Genomic DNA, 15,885 nt, shown 5'->3' on the forward strand with positions numbered 1-15,885 from the left:
CTGACCTTCCGAAAAGTAGATTACCCTCAGTAACGTGACTGGGCGTCCTCCAGTCAGTTGGGAGGCCTTACATACAAGCAAGAACTGAAGTTTCCTGGAGAAGGAATTCTGCCTGAAAACTGCAACACTGATTCCTGCCCGAGTTTCCAGCTTGCCGGCCTGCTAGAAATTCCAGACTGGCCATCCCTGCCATTGCATGAACCAGTACACGTAGTACACACACCCGTGTGGGTTTAGCGTGTTCCCAGGGGATTTGTGTGCTTATTAATATCGGAGGAGCTCTGCTCTGAGTCATAGTGGTTCTGTTTGCCAGTTGCCTTGGATTATTCTTTGAGATGCTGTACTTGGTTATATCAGTTTTAATAATCCTTGCTATGAAATTTATAGCACAAAGCAAGACATCCACAGGTGTTTGTAAAATAAATGAATTTCTAAGTGCCTTCAAAACATGTCGTAAAATGACAGTAGATAGATGCAGGAATTCAAAGCTACCAAAGTGCATTTCTGCCCAAATGTTTGGGATTATGTCTGGAATTTTGAGACTTTACCTAATAGTTCAGCTAATGCTAGACACCATTCCAAAAGGTATGCAGTCAGAGTTTGTATGCAAAATCCTTAATATTGTTATGGAATGATCTAATCCTTATTAGGCTGCTGGTCTGTGACCTTCGAAGACAGCAGCACTGCTCTGGAGACAGACACAGCCAGGCGTTTACTTGGTTCACATTCTCAAGACCTGGCAGCAAGGTCTCCAGGCAGCAGGTTTGGGGGAAACATGCTCTAAAATGAGGAAGGTGACTCGATCAAGACTGAAGGTCTTGCCATTACTCATGGGTCTGTTTGAAAAGAAGTGACATGTGATAGTCCATGTGACCGTCATATGCTGAAGGAGGCCGCCTTCGCTCACTTCCTTTGCTGGGTGGCTTTCTCGGTGAGAGATCTTCTCATTCTGGAGGACGCTGCATGCTGGCTCAGTGTGTCTGGCTCTTTGCGGCCCCGTGGACTGTAGCCTGCCAGGCTCCTCTGTGCATGGGGTTCTGCAGGAAGAGTGCTGGAGTGGGCTGCCATTCTTTTCCCGTGGACTGGAATGCACAGAGGCAGTCGTGTGTGGAGTGAATGACCATCTCCCCCTGCCCCCGCTCCTCCCCCCACGGCTCTTGCCTCCCATTCTAATTAGCCTTGAACTATCCAGCATGTTCTCAGTGACCTGTGAGGACTCTGGAGTGGGGCTGGGTTTCTTCACCTGGGACTACGGCCCTTCAGGGAATAGTGAAGTGATGAACCAAAGTTTGCATGCATTTCTCTCTACCCCCTGGCTCCAGAGTGAGAGCAGAAATCTTTTATCAAGATTAGGTGACCCCCAACAAAGGTGTGAAGAGAGCTGCGTCCCTGCACTTAGCTGTCTGTCCCACCAGGGCTCCTATTCCCAAAGGACAATGCTGGCTTTAAGCAGAGGTTGGAAGTTAACTGCTGGCGGAATGGTCCAGGTCAGGAGCCTCCTAATCAGCTCGTAGGGTGTGGCCGGTGGGGGTGGGGGCAAGGCAAAGACTCTGCCCTGTGTCAGGGCTTTCAAACTGGACAAGAAAAAAGCCTCCAGGCTAGAAAGTCCACTCACCTTAGCAGCGGTAGCTTTTACTGTAACAAAGGGGAAAATGGGGCCTCCTTGCGGTACTTAGGAGGCTCTGTGATAACGGAACACCTTGACAAACAGGTGAGGTGCACACAAGCTGCCTCCCTCCACAGGCCTGTGCCTCCAAGCCGGGGTCAAGTTGTCTTTTGCCTCTCCCCCAGAATTCACCGGCGGAATTCTCGTGTTTTGCCTCCCCACTGGGCAGCCAGGCTGGGCATCTCCCCGAGGCCCGGCCCCTAACCCTGCAGCCTGCTGCTGGCCCTTCTGGCTTCTTCTCTTTTTCTTTCTTTTTTTGGATGACACTTTTTTGTCTCTTCCCTGTGGACTGTTTTGCAGGCCTCAGATCTAAAGCACTTCTGCTTGTCCACACATCTGTGGCTGCTGCTGCAGCTTCCCCCACCAGTCACGTGGGATTGTTTTGCTCTCCCATCACTTCTGACTGTCACGTTTGCTGCATTTCTTAGCTTTTTGCTAGAAAAAGGTTTGCCAGCCCAGGGAAGGACTCCTTTGCATCGGCAGTGTGTCTGAGAGCTGAACACGCGGCTTTGGGTGCGTGTTTTCCTCCTCTGTCACATGCATTATATGTGTGTGTGTTGGGGACAGGGAGGGCATGTTTGTGCTGCTTTGCTTTGTGCGAGTTATGTCATTTCCAACTAATTCCAGCGCAGTGTCTCAGCCTTGGTTGTATGTGAGAATTGTCTGAGCAGCTTCCAAAAGTCCTGGTGCCCAGGCCACCCTCCAGAATAATTAAATCAGCATGTCTGCGGGGTAGAGTGTTCCATGAATTTGTTAAGCACCCTAAATGATGGATGGATTTCAGCATTGGCCCCAAAGTTGATAACCACTAATAGAGGCTAAAATCCTGAAAGCTGGAAGGCTGAATTCCAAGTCCTGGAGGCTTGATTTTATATTTAAAAGCAACAAAGCTTTCTAACCAGCAAATAGATGTTTGTCTGAAGCTACACTATTAAAAAAAAAAAAAATCAAATAGAACATGGCCTGGCTTTTTTTTCCTCTTGCCTATGTCTTTTAGGGAAGCCCAAAGGGTTAAATTAGCTGTTTCACAAATGGATCCAAATCTAACCAGTGTGTGTGTGTGTGTGTGTGTGTGTGTGTATATATATATATATTTTTTTTTCCCCCCCCTGTTGTCTTAGTCCCAAATGGAACGCAAGATTCAGAGAACATTGCAGCCTGTAGTTTTAGCTAAGTTTAGTTAGAGCTCTTGGTCCGGGAGACATTGAGAATTTCAAAATAGTTTGTTACCTCAAAATACACTTCCTGAAATGGACTTGAGGCCTGAGAGGGATGAATGGGCTTTTTTTTTTTTTTTTTTTTTTGCTTCTATATTTATTGTACCACAAGAAAGCAAATCTTAAATTTATGTAAGTTTTTATTTTTAGAGACCCAGGAAACAGGTGCTTTGCCCAAGCGACAGAAGGCTGCGTGGCAAAATGTCGAGGGCAGACTAGAATCCATGGGCAGGGCGCAGCGGGGGAGGGCCCTGGAGCTGTGCGCCTGGCCTCAGGCCGGAGCGCCCTTCACACAGGGCGGACCAGGAGGACTTGCCCAGGCCTGGGAGAAGCACCGTCCCACCTCCTGAGGGCCGGGCTGGGCTGGGGCCCCTGTGCCCGGGCGCCCTGTCTTTTCTCATCTGGCACAGAAGGGCCTTTGAGTTCACGTTTGTTGAGGACAGCCCGGGCTCTGTCTCCCAGCTCACGCCTTCAGTTACCAGCGCTGCCAGTGGCAGCGGGTCTCGCAGAGGAAGGAGAGAGGCAAGGGTGTTAAGCCTCGTCAGAGCCTCTCAGTGTGCCGTGTGTTGCAGGGACAGTTTGCCTTCAGCGGGGCACTGGTGAACGTGAAGGAGTCTCCTGTTTGTTAGCACTCTGCCCGGGGTGAGGGGAGCACCTGGTGCCTCCCTCCCTGGTGCCAGAGCCAGATGTGCACCTCTGTGTTTCCTCCTTCATGGATTAGCTAGGCAGCATCCATCAGTACCTTTTTGGATAGCATCTATGTGACAGCCCCTCTTCTTGGCCCTGGAGAAGCAGCGTGGGAAGAAGGCAGAGAAGGCCGCGTGGCGCTTGCGTTTGGTGTAGATTGGAAGCCACTGGGTGGTGGAGAATGTGCAGAAGATCAGACAAAGCCCTGCATTGGTTCCCTTGTGGGCTGCTTTGGGACCACGCAATGATGTTTAACGGAGACCAGGAAGGCGACAAGAAGGCAGGCGAAGGCCAGAGTAAGGGACAGACCTGAGGCAGGTGGGAGCCTGGCTTCTCCCGGGAGAGGCCCTGGTGTCCTCGAGGGGAGTGCGTGAAGAGTGAGCGGGCAGCCGGTGGTGCCGGGAGGGCTGAGGCGGAGAGGGGGCAGGCAGCAGAGCCTGGAGGTGGAGCTTGCTGGCACTCGTGTGTGTTTGTCTAGGAGACACACTTTACAGGGAGAAGTCAGAGCCAGGCTTTTGCCAAGAAGACCGTGATGCTCTGGTGAGTGTAGGTCAGGAAAGCAGCGGCCAAGTCTGCCCTCTTCCCCAGTGTCTGCTCTAAGCCGGCTGACCCCCTTTCCAGATGTGGCAGCTGTGCTCCGCGTGACCCCGATCTGCCCATTGGGAGTTGGCTCTCGTCGGGCTCCTGCATCCTCTGTGCCTGCCTCTATTTTGAATTGCCCTTCCCTGGTCTGTTTTCATGTCCACCCACCAATAAACTATAATTTCCTTTAAGAGTACACTCAGCAGCACCCAGTACCACGTGGTAGGCCGGCTTGACGTCTGTCTCTGGATTGAGCGCGGAGGTTTTGGTGAGAGGAGTGCCTTACGATGGTCACTGACAAAGGCGAGAAGTTGCCAGGCCTCCCCGACCCCAGCCATCCCCACCGCTCCCTGGCTCTCACTCCAGCCTTCTCCTCTGGTGAGGAGGTGCTGGGGAGCCCTCTCCACGTTCATCCTTGACGACCGCAGGCTCATCCGAAATCGCGTTGTGTCAGGGCTCCGTTGGCAGCTGGTTCTGTCAGCTCACCGCGTGGCGTCTCTCTTCTCTTTGCAGTCAACAGTGACATGGTGGTCACTGACGGCAACGGCGCCGTCAAGCTGGCGCAGCTGTGTAAGTTCTGCGACGTGAGGTCGTCCACCTGTGACAACCAGAAGTCCTGCTGGAGCAACTGCAGCATCACGGCCATCTGCGAGAAGCCGGAGGAGGTCTGCGTGGCCGTCTGGTGAGGGTGCCTCTTCATGCTCCTCCCTCCTCCTCCTACAAGCAGTGCGCACTCGCGGGACGCAGGGTCACGTGTCTCGTCCCATCTACCCCCTTCAGACCCTCTCTCTCAGTTACATGGTGCAATTTCTTGAGACAACTCTGCACTTTCAGATACACACACACCCCTTCCTTGAGGAGAGGGACTTGCCGCTTGCCAGCCACTTGACCGACACCCCTAGGGACCACGCAGTGATGTCCAGAGCTCCGTGCGGAGGCAGATTCGGTCCTATTTCACGGAGACGGATGGTGGCTGCTGCAAGAGGGACGCACTCGTCAGAAACGGGGGAAGCGACTCAGGGCCTCAGGACATAACCCGTTCCTCAGTCAGAAGCCTTGGCCAACGCATCACACCACCGCTGGCCAGACTCCGCATCTTTCTCTGGGAGCAGATTCTCTCCTCCCTCCCTTCCCCTTTCTTTCTCTTTCTTCTTCCCTCCCTCTTTCTCTCGTTTTTGCTACGTACACACACAATCACACACACAGTGGGAATCATTTGATTAGCATGTAGTTATTAACACGAATTATGAATTGGGGGTCTGTGCTAGAGATTTTTAAAAAGTGATAATTAAGGAAGTCCTCATTTTATTAAAAAAAAAGTGTACATTTGTTGATGAAGTGTAACATTTTGAAGACTTATATGGATGGTTTCAATGTATCAGCTATTTTTTTTAAAGTAAGCTCTGTGTCTCCTGGCTGTTTGCAAATGAGAATATCCACCCAGTTATCTTTGCCTGCTCCTTTGGACAGGAGTCTCTGGAAACTTTCTACAGACCATGTGCCCTCAGCCTGGACAATGGATCTGAGAGCCTGGCACATTTCCCTACACACCAGGGCATGAATCTGGCTCTTAAGAGCTGAAGGAATGTTCGCAGCCAAGACCTGTCATGGGGGCTCGCCATTACCAGCCAGCTGCACTGTGTCCCGCCCTGAGCCCTGCATTTACAAAAGGGTTTGACAGAGGTGGTGTTGGAGGAGAGGGACACGTGTGATGGGAGGGGATGGATGGACAGATTGTGCTCAGGATCGGTTGAGGTGCTCTGTCAGTCTTGATTTCCTGCCGGGGGGCAGGCGCCCTTCTCTGGAAGCATCAGACCAAGGTCAAGAGGGGGAGAGTGGCCACCGGTCAGGTTCAGGGAAGGAAGCTTCAGACCCCAGACCGGGTGACCCCAGGCTCCTCCTCCGTGTCTGTTCTCTGCTCACCTTTGCTTACATAGCCACTGGGGGTGAGAACTTAACTTCTGCACCAAAAGCAGACTTTTTCATTAAGGGGGGTTTCCCTACCCCTAGTCCAAGTGCAGGGGGTAGAATGCGAACCACGCGCTCCTGGCATTGATGCTTTGCCATCTCAGAAGGTAGGAGACGTGGGGACCCACTCTGTCCCCTCCGTGTTTCAGATGTCGAGTAAACACAGTGAATGTTGTTCCTCCCTGTCTGCAGAAAGACACACGCAGAGGTGAGGAGAGGGGATGCCAGTGTGGGTGCTCTCCTGTGCCCCCACCCCGCAGCACCGAGGCACTCACCCCGCGCCCTCTAGGGAGGGCTGCTCCCCTCCACTTACCAAGCTGGAGGCACTCTGCATCCAGGAGCCAGCTGCCTAGGACTGGCTGGTGCGGGGCCTGAATGCTTGACCACATGGCCTCAACTTGGGATGGCTCTGGTGGACCCTCCCAACCCCCAGCCGCCCAGAGGGCAGCTGAGACCTCATCGCAAACCCCTCGCCCACTCTGTGCAGCTTTGCGCCCTGAAGGGACTTCGCCCCAAAGCACCTGTACGGAGCTGTCACAGCCTCAGGGTCTGTGTGCCGGGGCCCTCACACGCAGGCTATAGTCTGTGTTAGAAACAGCCAAGCGGGGAGTAGAAGACTGCTCTCTGTGATCCGCTTTAGTCTTCCCATTCATTCACTTGTTGAATTAATGCCAGTTGTTCACTCTCACCATGGGAAATGCTTAAGTCCTTGTCAAGGATTGAAATATTTTGGAACCAATATTAATTTGATTACTGTGGTTCTTTTGTCATGGATATTGACAATCTCTTCAGTTGCAGGACAAAGAAGTCTGTGTTTATTTCCCTGTATTTTTCCTTTCTGTGCTTCAGTGAATCCAAACTGTTTTGCACAGTGGGCCCTGCCTGTCCAGGGGGCACTGTTACAGCACTGGGTAGAGGAAGCCCTTAAGGGCCTTTACGGAGCCTCAAGTCCTTTTTTCTTTTTGACACATATATATGTGAAGTGAAGGAAATGAAGTCTCTCAGTCATGTCCGACTTTTTGTGACCCCATGGACTGTAGCCTGCCAGCTTCCTCCGTCTGTGGGGTTTTGCAGGCAAGAAAACTGGAGTGGGTTGCCATTTCCTTCACCAGGGGATCTTCCCGACCCAGGGACTGAACCCGGGCCTCCCGCGCTGCAGGCAGTTTCTTTACCGTCTGAGCTAACAGGGAAGCCCACACATGTTTCTGTATATCCATATATGTATCTCCACTCTTCTTTAGAGTCTTTCTCCATGCAGGTATTGCCGAGTGTGGAGTAGTCCCCCGTGCTACTCAGCAGGCCCTTTTAGCATCAGTCGTGTAGTCGTGCATGCATGTCAGCCCCAGGCCACCCCCTCCCTCCCACCCCCTGGTAACACACACGTGTCTTCTACATCCGTGACTGTGCTTCTGTTTTGTCTCAGGTACTGAGGTTGAGCCCCGTCCCTGCGGTCCTAGAACCGGCTCAGGGCTCTGGAGAGGCTTTTCTTCATGGCTCCCAGTTTCTTCCTTGTCCCCATCCCAGGGCCTCTGGAAGCTTCGCAGAGGAGTGATACCATGCCCTTCCTTGGGAGCCTGGCGGACTCGGCGTGCCTTCCTTGTGTTACCAGATCAAACACAGACCCCCCAACACAGACGAGTGCACACTTGTGTGCACACCCACCAGTGTTCCCCTCGAGAGCCCCTCAGTTCTCTGCACACAGCCCACACCCTGTGGGGGTAAGGAGGGCCTCTTTTTTCATGGCCACGGTTTTTGTCAAGACCGCCCAATAACTTGGGAGTTAAGGACAGGGTTTTTTTTTTAGTGTTTTTCAAAATTATTTTTTAATTTTTATGCAATTTTTAAAGGTTACACTCCATTTACGATGATTAGAAAATACTCCTATATTCCCACCCTTGAGTGTATCTTACACCCAGTAGTTTGTGCCTTCCAACCCCCACACCTCCCCACTGATTTGTTCTCTGTGAATCTGCTTGAGTTTTGTTCCATTCACTGTCCTGTTGTGTTTCTTAGATTCCACATCTAAGCGATATCATACAGTATTTGTGTTCCCGTGTCTTATTTCATTTAGCATACTTCCCCCAAAGCCATCCATGATGCTGCAGATGGCATACTTTCGTGGGGGAGTCTCCGGCTCTCTGCTGAGCTGGGCTCCGAGTGTGCGCTGTGCAGGGACACTCGGTTTATGGTGTTGGCACGGAAGGACGCCTTGCAGTTCCTTCCCACATATCTCTGTATTTTCCCTCATGTCCCTTTCTGTCATGCAGGAAACCGCAGTTCTTCATCCAGAAGTTTCTTCTGTCTCCAACCCCGCCAACTACTGGCTGGGATGGCGCCCTCACTCATGGAGCCCCGGGCCCAGCAAACAAAAAGAGCAGAACCGCAGCCTCTTTGCCAGACGCACTCCCTGAGAATAATTTAACTAGATTCTGTCCAACAAACTAGGGATGTGTTGGGAACCTCACAGGGCGGTCAGGAGGGAAGGTTTAGAGTCATCCCGAGGACCTAGCTATCTCCTTTTCCCCACGCCCTCCCTCTAATGATTGAATGAGTGAATTAAGGCTTCAAGTGTAAATTTTCCAAGAAGTTAATCCCCGATGTTATGATTCTAAGTGGGCTCTGAGATAAGCCAAGGGAAAAGTGGGCTGGGTGGGAAGGAGCAGGAGATGCCAGACAAGCCGTGAGAGACAGGCCAGGAGAGATGGGCCACGAGAGACGGGGCCTGGAGTGATGGGGCCGGGAGAGACAGGGCCGGGAGTAATGGGAGGCAGCGCCATTTAGAGATGATGTCCTGAGGTTGATGCGGCCCAGACCGCCTCCTTCGGGTCACACTCACCCGCCTTCTCTGCACCCAGGAGGAAGAATGATGAGAACATCACGCTGGAGACGGTCTGTCACGACCCCAAGATTGCCTACCATGGATTTGTCCTGGATGATGCTGCTTCTTCAAAGTGTATTATGAAGGAAAGAAAGGGGTCTGGAGAGACTTTCTTCATGTGCTCCTGCAGCTCTGAAGAGTGCAACGACCACATCATCTTCTCCGAAGGTGAGTGTTCTCTTCCGAACAGCCTGCAGGCGCAGGTATGGCCTTCCATGGCTGGTGCTGGGAGCGGCTCACAGGCCCCCTTACTTGCTGGAAAGAGGGGCTTAAGAGGTGACAGGGTCAGCTCTGGTCTGTATCCAGTCTGGCTCCTGGGAGCCACATTATGATTCTTCACTGAGAAATAGTTTGTGTTACCCAGAGCTGTGGTTCTCCAGGCACAAGACCTAGAAAGGCAGTAGCGGCATCACCTGAGAACTTAATAGAAATGCAGGTTCCGGGCCCCACCCTGACTGTGGAACCGGAAACTCTGGGTGCACGTCCAGCAGTCTGCGTTTAAACAGGCCTCCCGGTGATTCTGGCGCCGCTCAAGTTTGAGAACGACTGGTCCAGTGATGGGCGGAAGCTGTGTGATTCAGGAAGAGCTGTCCTTTAAGTCAGCTCAAGTGGTTGTGTGCGCATGCTCACTCCTCGGATTTGTCTAAAGGGTACTTAGCCTTTGTTGCATTTGGGGAGAACTGCGGTGCAGAGGCCATGAGGAGCTAAGGCTCACCTTCAGGACAGGGAGCCTGTTAAGATGCCAGTGTGCATTGGGGAAGCTCAGCATCTGTCTCAGTGTGAAAGGAGGGCACCCATGTTTCCTTCAGTGTAGACAAATGTTCAGTGAGTTTTAAGGACAAAGGTAGTATGTGTCAAATATAGTATATTACTAAATATACAAACAGTCCAGCAGTATATAACAACTTTAAAATGGAAGCATCTTTACCTGCTCCCTTACTCCCAACCCAGCAGATAAGCTGTATTCATGGCCTGTTGGATGCACCCCTGTCTCTGCCGTTCATCCATATTAGCCTTTCTTCCCTCCCCTCTTCCCCCACTCTCTCCCTCCCTCTTTCCCACTTACCCTCCTTCCCTCCATCTGCCCATCCATCCATCTATCCACTCACCCATCTGTCCATCCATCCGGCCATCCACTTGTCCACCTATCTATTCATCCACCATCCGTCTATTCATCTGTCCGTCTGTCTGTCCACCCATCTGTTATTGTGTCCATGCATTCACCCACCCATCCATCTGTCTATCCACCTATCTGTCCATTCATTCATTGCACCCACTCATCCATCTTTCAGTGCAAATAGTTAACCATACCATAAATATTACCTAGAAATATTTTTTCTTCACTCAGCCACTTTTATTCTTTTTCTGAACAAGATAATATATATAGATCTATTGTAACCTGTTAATTGTTGTCTCGAATTCGTATAAGCATATCTTCTACAAGTGACTTAACTATTCCCTCGTTGATAGATTGTTTTAGATATCTCCAGTTTTCCATTTAGTGCTACACTGACTGTCTTAGTAAAAACATCTTACATGTTTGTGCTAATATTTCTGCAAGACAGAGTTCTAGAAATGAAATTTCTAGATCAGAGATATGCACATTTTAAATTTGGATAACCGCTATTAAATTGTTCTTATGCCCCCAAAGATGAATAAGCATATAAATTTCCATCTACTTTCTCCAACACTGGAGATTATGTCTTTTAATTTTTCTGGGCAGTAGTGAAAATAATATTATTTTGGTATTAGGATTGTAAATCAAAATAAGGAAAAGTTTTTTAGCCCTCAATAGGTCCAATTCAATCAAAAATCCTTTTGGAACACAGGTGCTGGGTTGACATCCTATCCCTTCTACCGTGTGTGTGCCAGTTACGGGAACCATGAGTCTCGTGCTCTGCGTGCCATGGGCACTGCAGACCCGCCCCTTTGCGTCCTCTAGCCAGTTTCCCTCCCTTCCTGTTCAGCCTCCCATCTGTGTGACATTCTCAGGGTACAAAGGCAGGTATGTATACTTTGTTACCATAACACTTTTCAAAATCACGCCTCTCTCCTACTTTTTCATCCTCCAAGCACGCCATTTCTTTTTTTCCTTATGTAATTTAAGTTAGGAGAGATGCTGTAACTAGATGTAATCACACTAAAACGTGGCAGCCCTGGTGTCCTGGTTTACCATGCTAGCCTTCCCCAAGTACTTCACCTTAAACAGAAGGCCCAGGCTCAGCCAAAAGAACCAGTCCCTGACAGTGGAGTACCCATTCGTATTTGCTATCATCTGTGAGACCCTACTCTCCTTTTGCATACTGGCTTAGCCACAGTGGGATAATGTATTTCATTCGAAGGTGACAAAGTTGACAAATGGCTTGAAAATTGGATATATTTTATATGTGTGTGTGTGTACTCCCGTAAGCTCTTAAGGTGTTTATGACTTCAGTTTTCAGTGTGTTTCAACTCATGTGATAATCATGGACACACATTCATGTTTCCCCTCTTATTCATTATCAGACTGTTTGTTTCCTTGTGAGGTGACATAATCAACATAAAGACAGCTTCTCATTGTACAGTTCAAGAAATCCAGCACAGCTGATGAGTCAGATATCTGAGTGATTTCAGAGTCTTCTAAAATGCTCCAAGGAGTGTGTTTAAAAATAAGTCTTTCCTCTATGGTGGGATATTTTCCTCACCTACAACATCAGGTATTAGAAAGAACACTTTGGGATCGATTTCTCTTATTGCTACTATCTCTTCTTTATACTAAAGAATGAAAACTTTTAAAAAATGAGGTATAATTGACCTATAATGTGTGATTAATAATTACTGCTATATAGCAAAGTGACTGAGTTATACACCCCACCCCCCCACACACATTCTTTTTTTTCTATATTCATTTGTGACTGATCATAGGAGACTGAATATAGTTCTCTGTGCTCCACAATAGGACCCTGTTGTTTATCCATTCTGTATGTAAAAGCTTACACCTGCTAATCCCAACCTCTCCGCCGATCCTCTCCCACCCCCTTCCCCCTGACAACCCCCAGTCTCTTTCCTGTGTTCATGTTTCTGTCATAGGTTGGTTCATTTGTGCCATATCTTAGATTCCACATCTATGTGATATCACACAGTGTTTGTTTTTCTCTTTCTAACTTAGTGTGACCATTCCTAGGTCCATCCGGTTGCTGCAAACGGCATTATTCATTCTTTTCTATGGATGAGCAATATGCGATTGTATATGTGTACCACCTCTTTATCCATTCGTGTGTTGATGGACGTTTTGGTAACATTGCCAAACGAATCAGTCAACCCAAGAAGGATACAGCTGATCTTAAACCTGGTCATTTGGAAATAAGCTAAGTAAGCTTGACTCAGTCCTTTCGTGTGACAGAATTCCCCAATGAAACGGGGGTGTTTTTCCATTGTGATAGTGAAGTCACTGTGTGTGTGTGTGTGTGTGTGTGTGTGTGTGTATGTGTGTGTGGACTCCATAGACTGTGTCAGCATGGAGCTCCATGTAGGGAAGGTGAGGTGCCTTTTCAGGAACATTTCTTTGGTTTCCATGTTAATGTTCACGTTACTTTTTCTGTGGAATTGTAACCATACTATTGCCTAAAGACATGTAGGAATGCCTTCAGGATGCATTTCACAAGATGCTGTTCTGAACTGGATCTACAAGGGAGCTGCTGGGTAGCCTGAGGAACCCTGGACAAGGAGTAGAGAGGCAGTAAAGGAGGTCGCCTGCATCCTTTTGCTCCTCAATTGTCTATTATGTTCATCTGCGGGGGTAAGAAGGTAACTCATGGCAGGTTGAAGGAGGCGCGCCTCTGCCCTACTTCCAGCCCCCGTGGCTGGATCCCTGGCCATCCCATTCTCCTCCTGACTTGGAGCTGAACTTCTGGAAATGACAAGGCCCCTTGGCCGTGCAGGAAGGGGCATTAGCAGTAACCTCAAACCTGGACTCTGAAAAGTTTGGTCTCGAGGCCAGAGGCCCAGCCCCTGCCTTACCTGGCATGCAGCATGCCCAAAGCCCCGGTGAAGATTCCTGGAACGGTAGTAGCAGTGGTCTCTTTCCTGGCTAAGAGCCTGCTCTGGCCGATCTGCCTGTGCTAACTGCTTTCAGGTGCATTGCCTTGTTTCCTATAGTCATAACTTTTTTTTGACATCATACTCTAGCATTTTTTCAAATTTACATAGATACCTATCGACAAATAAAGTTGTAGATATTTAAAGTGTACATCATGGTGACTTGATATACATATACTTTGTGAAAGAATTTCCCCTCCCCACCCCCCCATCTAGGCAGTTCACATATCCATCACCTCACATATTTGTCTTCTTTGTGTGTGAGATCATTTAAGTTCTCCTCTCTTAGTAAATTTCAGTTGTACAATAATTATCAACTGTCATCACCATGTTTTACACCAGATCCTCAATACTCATTCATCTTAGAGCTGACAGTTTGTACCCTTTTAACATCTTCCTATTCCTTTGTCCTCCAGCCCATGGCAACCACCATTTTTAAAAAATTTTTTGCTGACTTCCTCACATTTATTTTGCTTATGTTAAATGTGTGTATTCTTGGATTCAGTTAGACCTAAATTTATTTCTAATGTGGTTAAAAAGCACTGACTATAACTCTGCAACCTGCAACCATTTTTTTCTGTTTTTATGAGTTTGCTTTTTTTTTTTTTTTTCAGATTCCACATGTAAATTATACCACGGGGTATTTGTCTTTCTCTGTCTGGTTTATTTCATTTAGCATAATGCCCTCAAAGTCTATCTGTAATGTTACAAATGGCAGGATTTCCCTCTTTTTCGTGGCTGAATACTACTCCACTGTGTATACACACCACATCTTTATCCATGCATCCCTTAATGGACACTTAGGTTGCTTCCATGTCTTGCTGATTATTAATGATGCTGCAGTGAATATGGGAGTACAGATATCTCATTGAGATTCTGTTTTTATTTCTTCAGATAAATACCCAGGAGTAGAATTGCTGGATCAAACGGAAATTCTGTTTTTCTTTTTCTGAGGAACCTGCGTGCTGTTCTCTACAGTGACTGCACCGGCTTACATTCCCATCAACAGTGCAGGGTGTTCCCTTTTCCTCACGTTCTTGCCAGCACTTGTCATCTCGGTCCTTTTAAGAGTCATAACTTTTTTATGCTGAAATGAAGCCCATGCAGTTAGCTCGTCCAAAGTTTTCACTTTACCCACAAAGAAATGGGTTACTAGAGAGTGATGTAAATTTCCCAAGATTTCATAGGTGGGTCTCCACCATTTGTCTGTGGGGGAGTTGGATAGTTTGGTCTGTTTTTGAGGGAATACCATCAACCTCCCATGTTCGGGGGTGGGAAGATTGCTTGTTAACAACGGTCTCACTCCGTGCAAGGCTATGGACACACACCTGATCGATGAACTGCACCCAGACTTCCCATTCAGCCAGTCCGAGGCAGGCAGCTCAACCAGAGCCTATATCGTTCACGGGCTTGTGAGAGGAATGATCTTCACAAATGATGGCCAGTGGGATGTTCATCTTTTGAGATGATCGTGGTCTCCCCAGTGAGATTTTTCTGGGTTCAGATCCCAGCTAAGTCATTTATAAGTGGTTTGTCCTTGGATGGCAATGGCACCCCACTCCAGTACTCTTGCCTGAAAAATCCCGTGGACGGAGGAGCCTGGTAGGTTGCAGTCCATGGGGTCATGAAGAGTCAGACATGACTGAGCAACTTCACTTTCACTTTTCACTTTTATGCATTGGAGAAGGAAATGGCAACCCACTCCAGTGTTCTTGCCTGGAGAATCCCAGGGATGGGGTCACACAGAGTCGGACACGACTGAAGTGACTTAGCAGTAGCAGTAGCAGCAGTCCTTGGATGAACCAGTTTGAGTTTTCCCCTCTGAAAAATGGGGATAGAAAACAGTGCTCACTCTGAATAGGATTTCTGTGAGGATAAATGTGTTTGTTTATGTGTGGAATGTAGACTAAGGCCTGGCAGAGAGCAAGTATGCAATATGTTCTGACTGTAAAGAGTCACTGTTGTTTCCTTTGATCCATTTGAATCTTGTCTTTGGATTTAGCCAGAGGAGTGAGGCACTTTCTACCAACATCGTGTTGTGTTCTCCTTCCAGAAAATTCCTTCAGCAGACACATGTGTAGGTATTGTCCATCATCAGCAACAGCCCTGGGAATCAGAGGAAATCTGTCAAGAACGCTGCCGAGGAAACTATTCTCTGCATTGTCACCTTGCTGAGGAAACCAGGAGAAATTTCTCTCAGCTCTCTGCCTTGGAAAGATTATTCCCTTCATGAGGGTATATTTGCTTCTGATCTTCAGGACAGCTTGAAGCATAGAGAGCTTCAGGCACAGTAGGGATCAGCAAACTTCTTTGCTAAAGGACAAGTTTCTGATTATTTGGGGCTTCACAGGCCAAAGAGTCTCTGTTGCAGGCACAGACAGTATGTAAAGAAGTTGGACACGGCTGTGTTCCAATAAAACTTTATTTACAAAACACAGCTTCGGGCCAGCCCCTGATGTGGATATCATGTTTTACTATATTTCTCCCTACAGTGCTACCTACCAGAAAAGCTTGAGTCATGCTTCTGGCAAGTATGTTCGTGAGAATTTTGTATACTGACATCACCCGTTTGCCAGTTTTCCTACATTTACATTGCATTTGTCTTGATTCCAGCTCCCATTCTTAATTTTCTTGGCCTTTCCCGTGACTGCATCTATCTCTAGGTTGCATGAGATTTTATATTTTTACAGGATGGAACTATCAGTAAATACGTCAGTTATATGTAATTAACTTAGAAACCGGGGCTCTAGAAACCACTCTGACTCAGAGTTCACCCGATGTGGTAAACAGCGATGCAGCCTCCACGCGGC

At 48.4% G+C, this 15,885-nt stretch overlaps 1 protein-coding gene across 1 annotated transcript in view; it reads left to right on the forward strand.

Annotated features, from left to right (window-relative positions):
* Nucleotides 1-15,885, forward strand: part of TGFBR2 (transforming growth factor beta receptor 2) — an 89,426-nt gene that overhangs the window by 30,274 nt on the left and 43,267 nt on the right. The window contains exons 2-3 of the mRNA XM_065932919.1: nt 4,666-4,834; nt 8,976-9,166. Coding sequence (XP_065788991.1) covers nt 4,666-4,834; nt 8,976-9,166 — 360 coding nt within the window. The remainder of the gene's footprint in view (nt 1-4,665; nt 4,835-8,975; nt 9,167-15,885) is intronic.

Source organism: Muntiacus reevesi, chromosome 4 (assembly GCF_963930625.1).
Source record: "Muntiacus reevesi chromosome 4, mMunRee1.1, whole genome shotgun sequence".
NCBI lineage: Eukaryota > Metazoa > Chordata > Mammalia > Artiodactyla > Cervidae > Muntiacus > Muntiacus reevesi.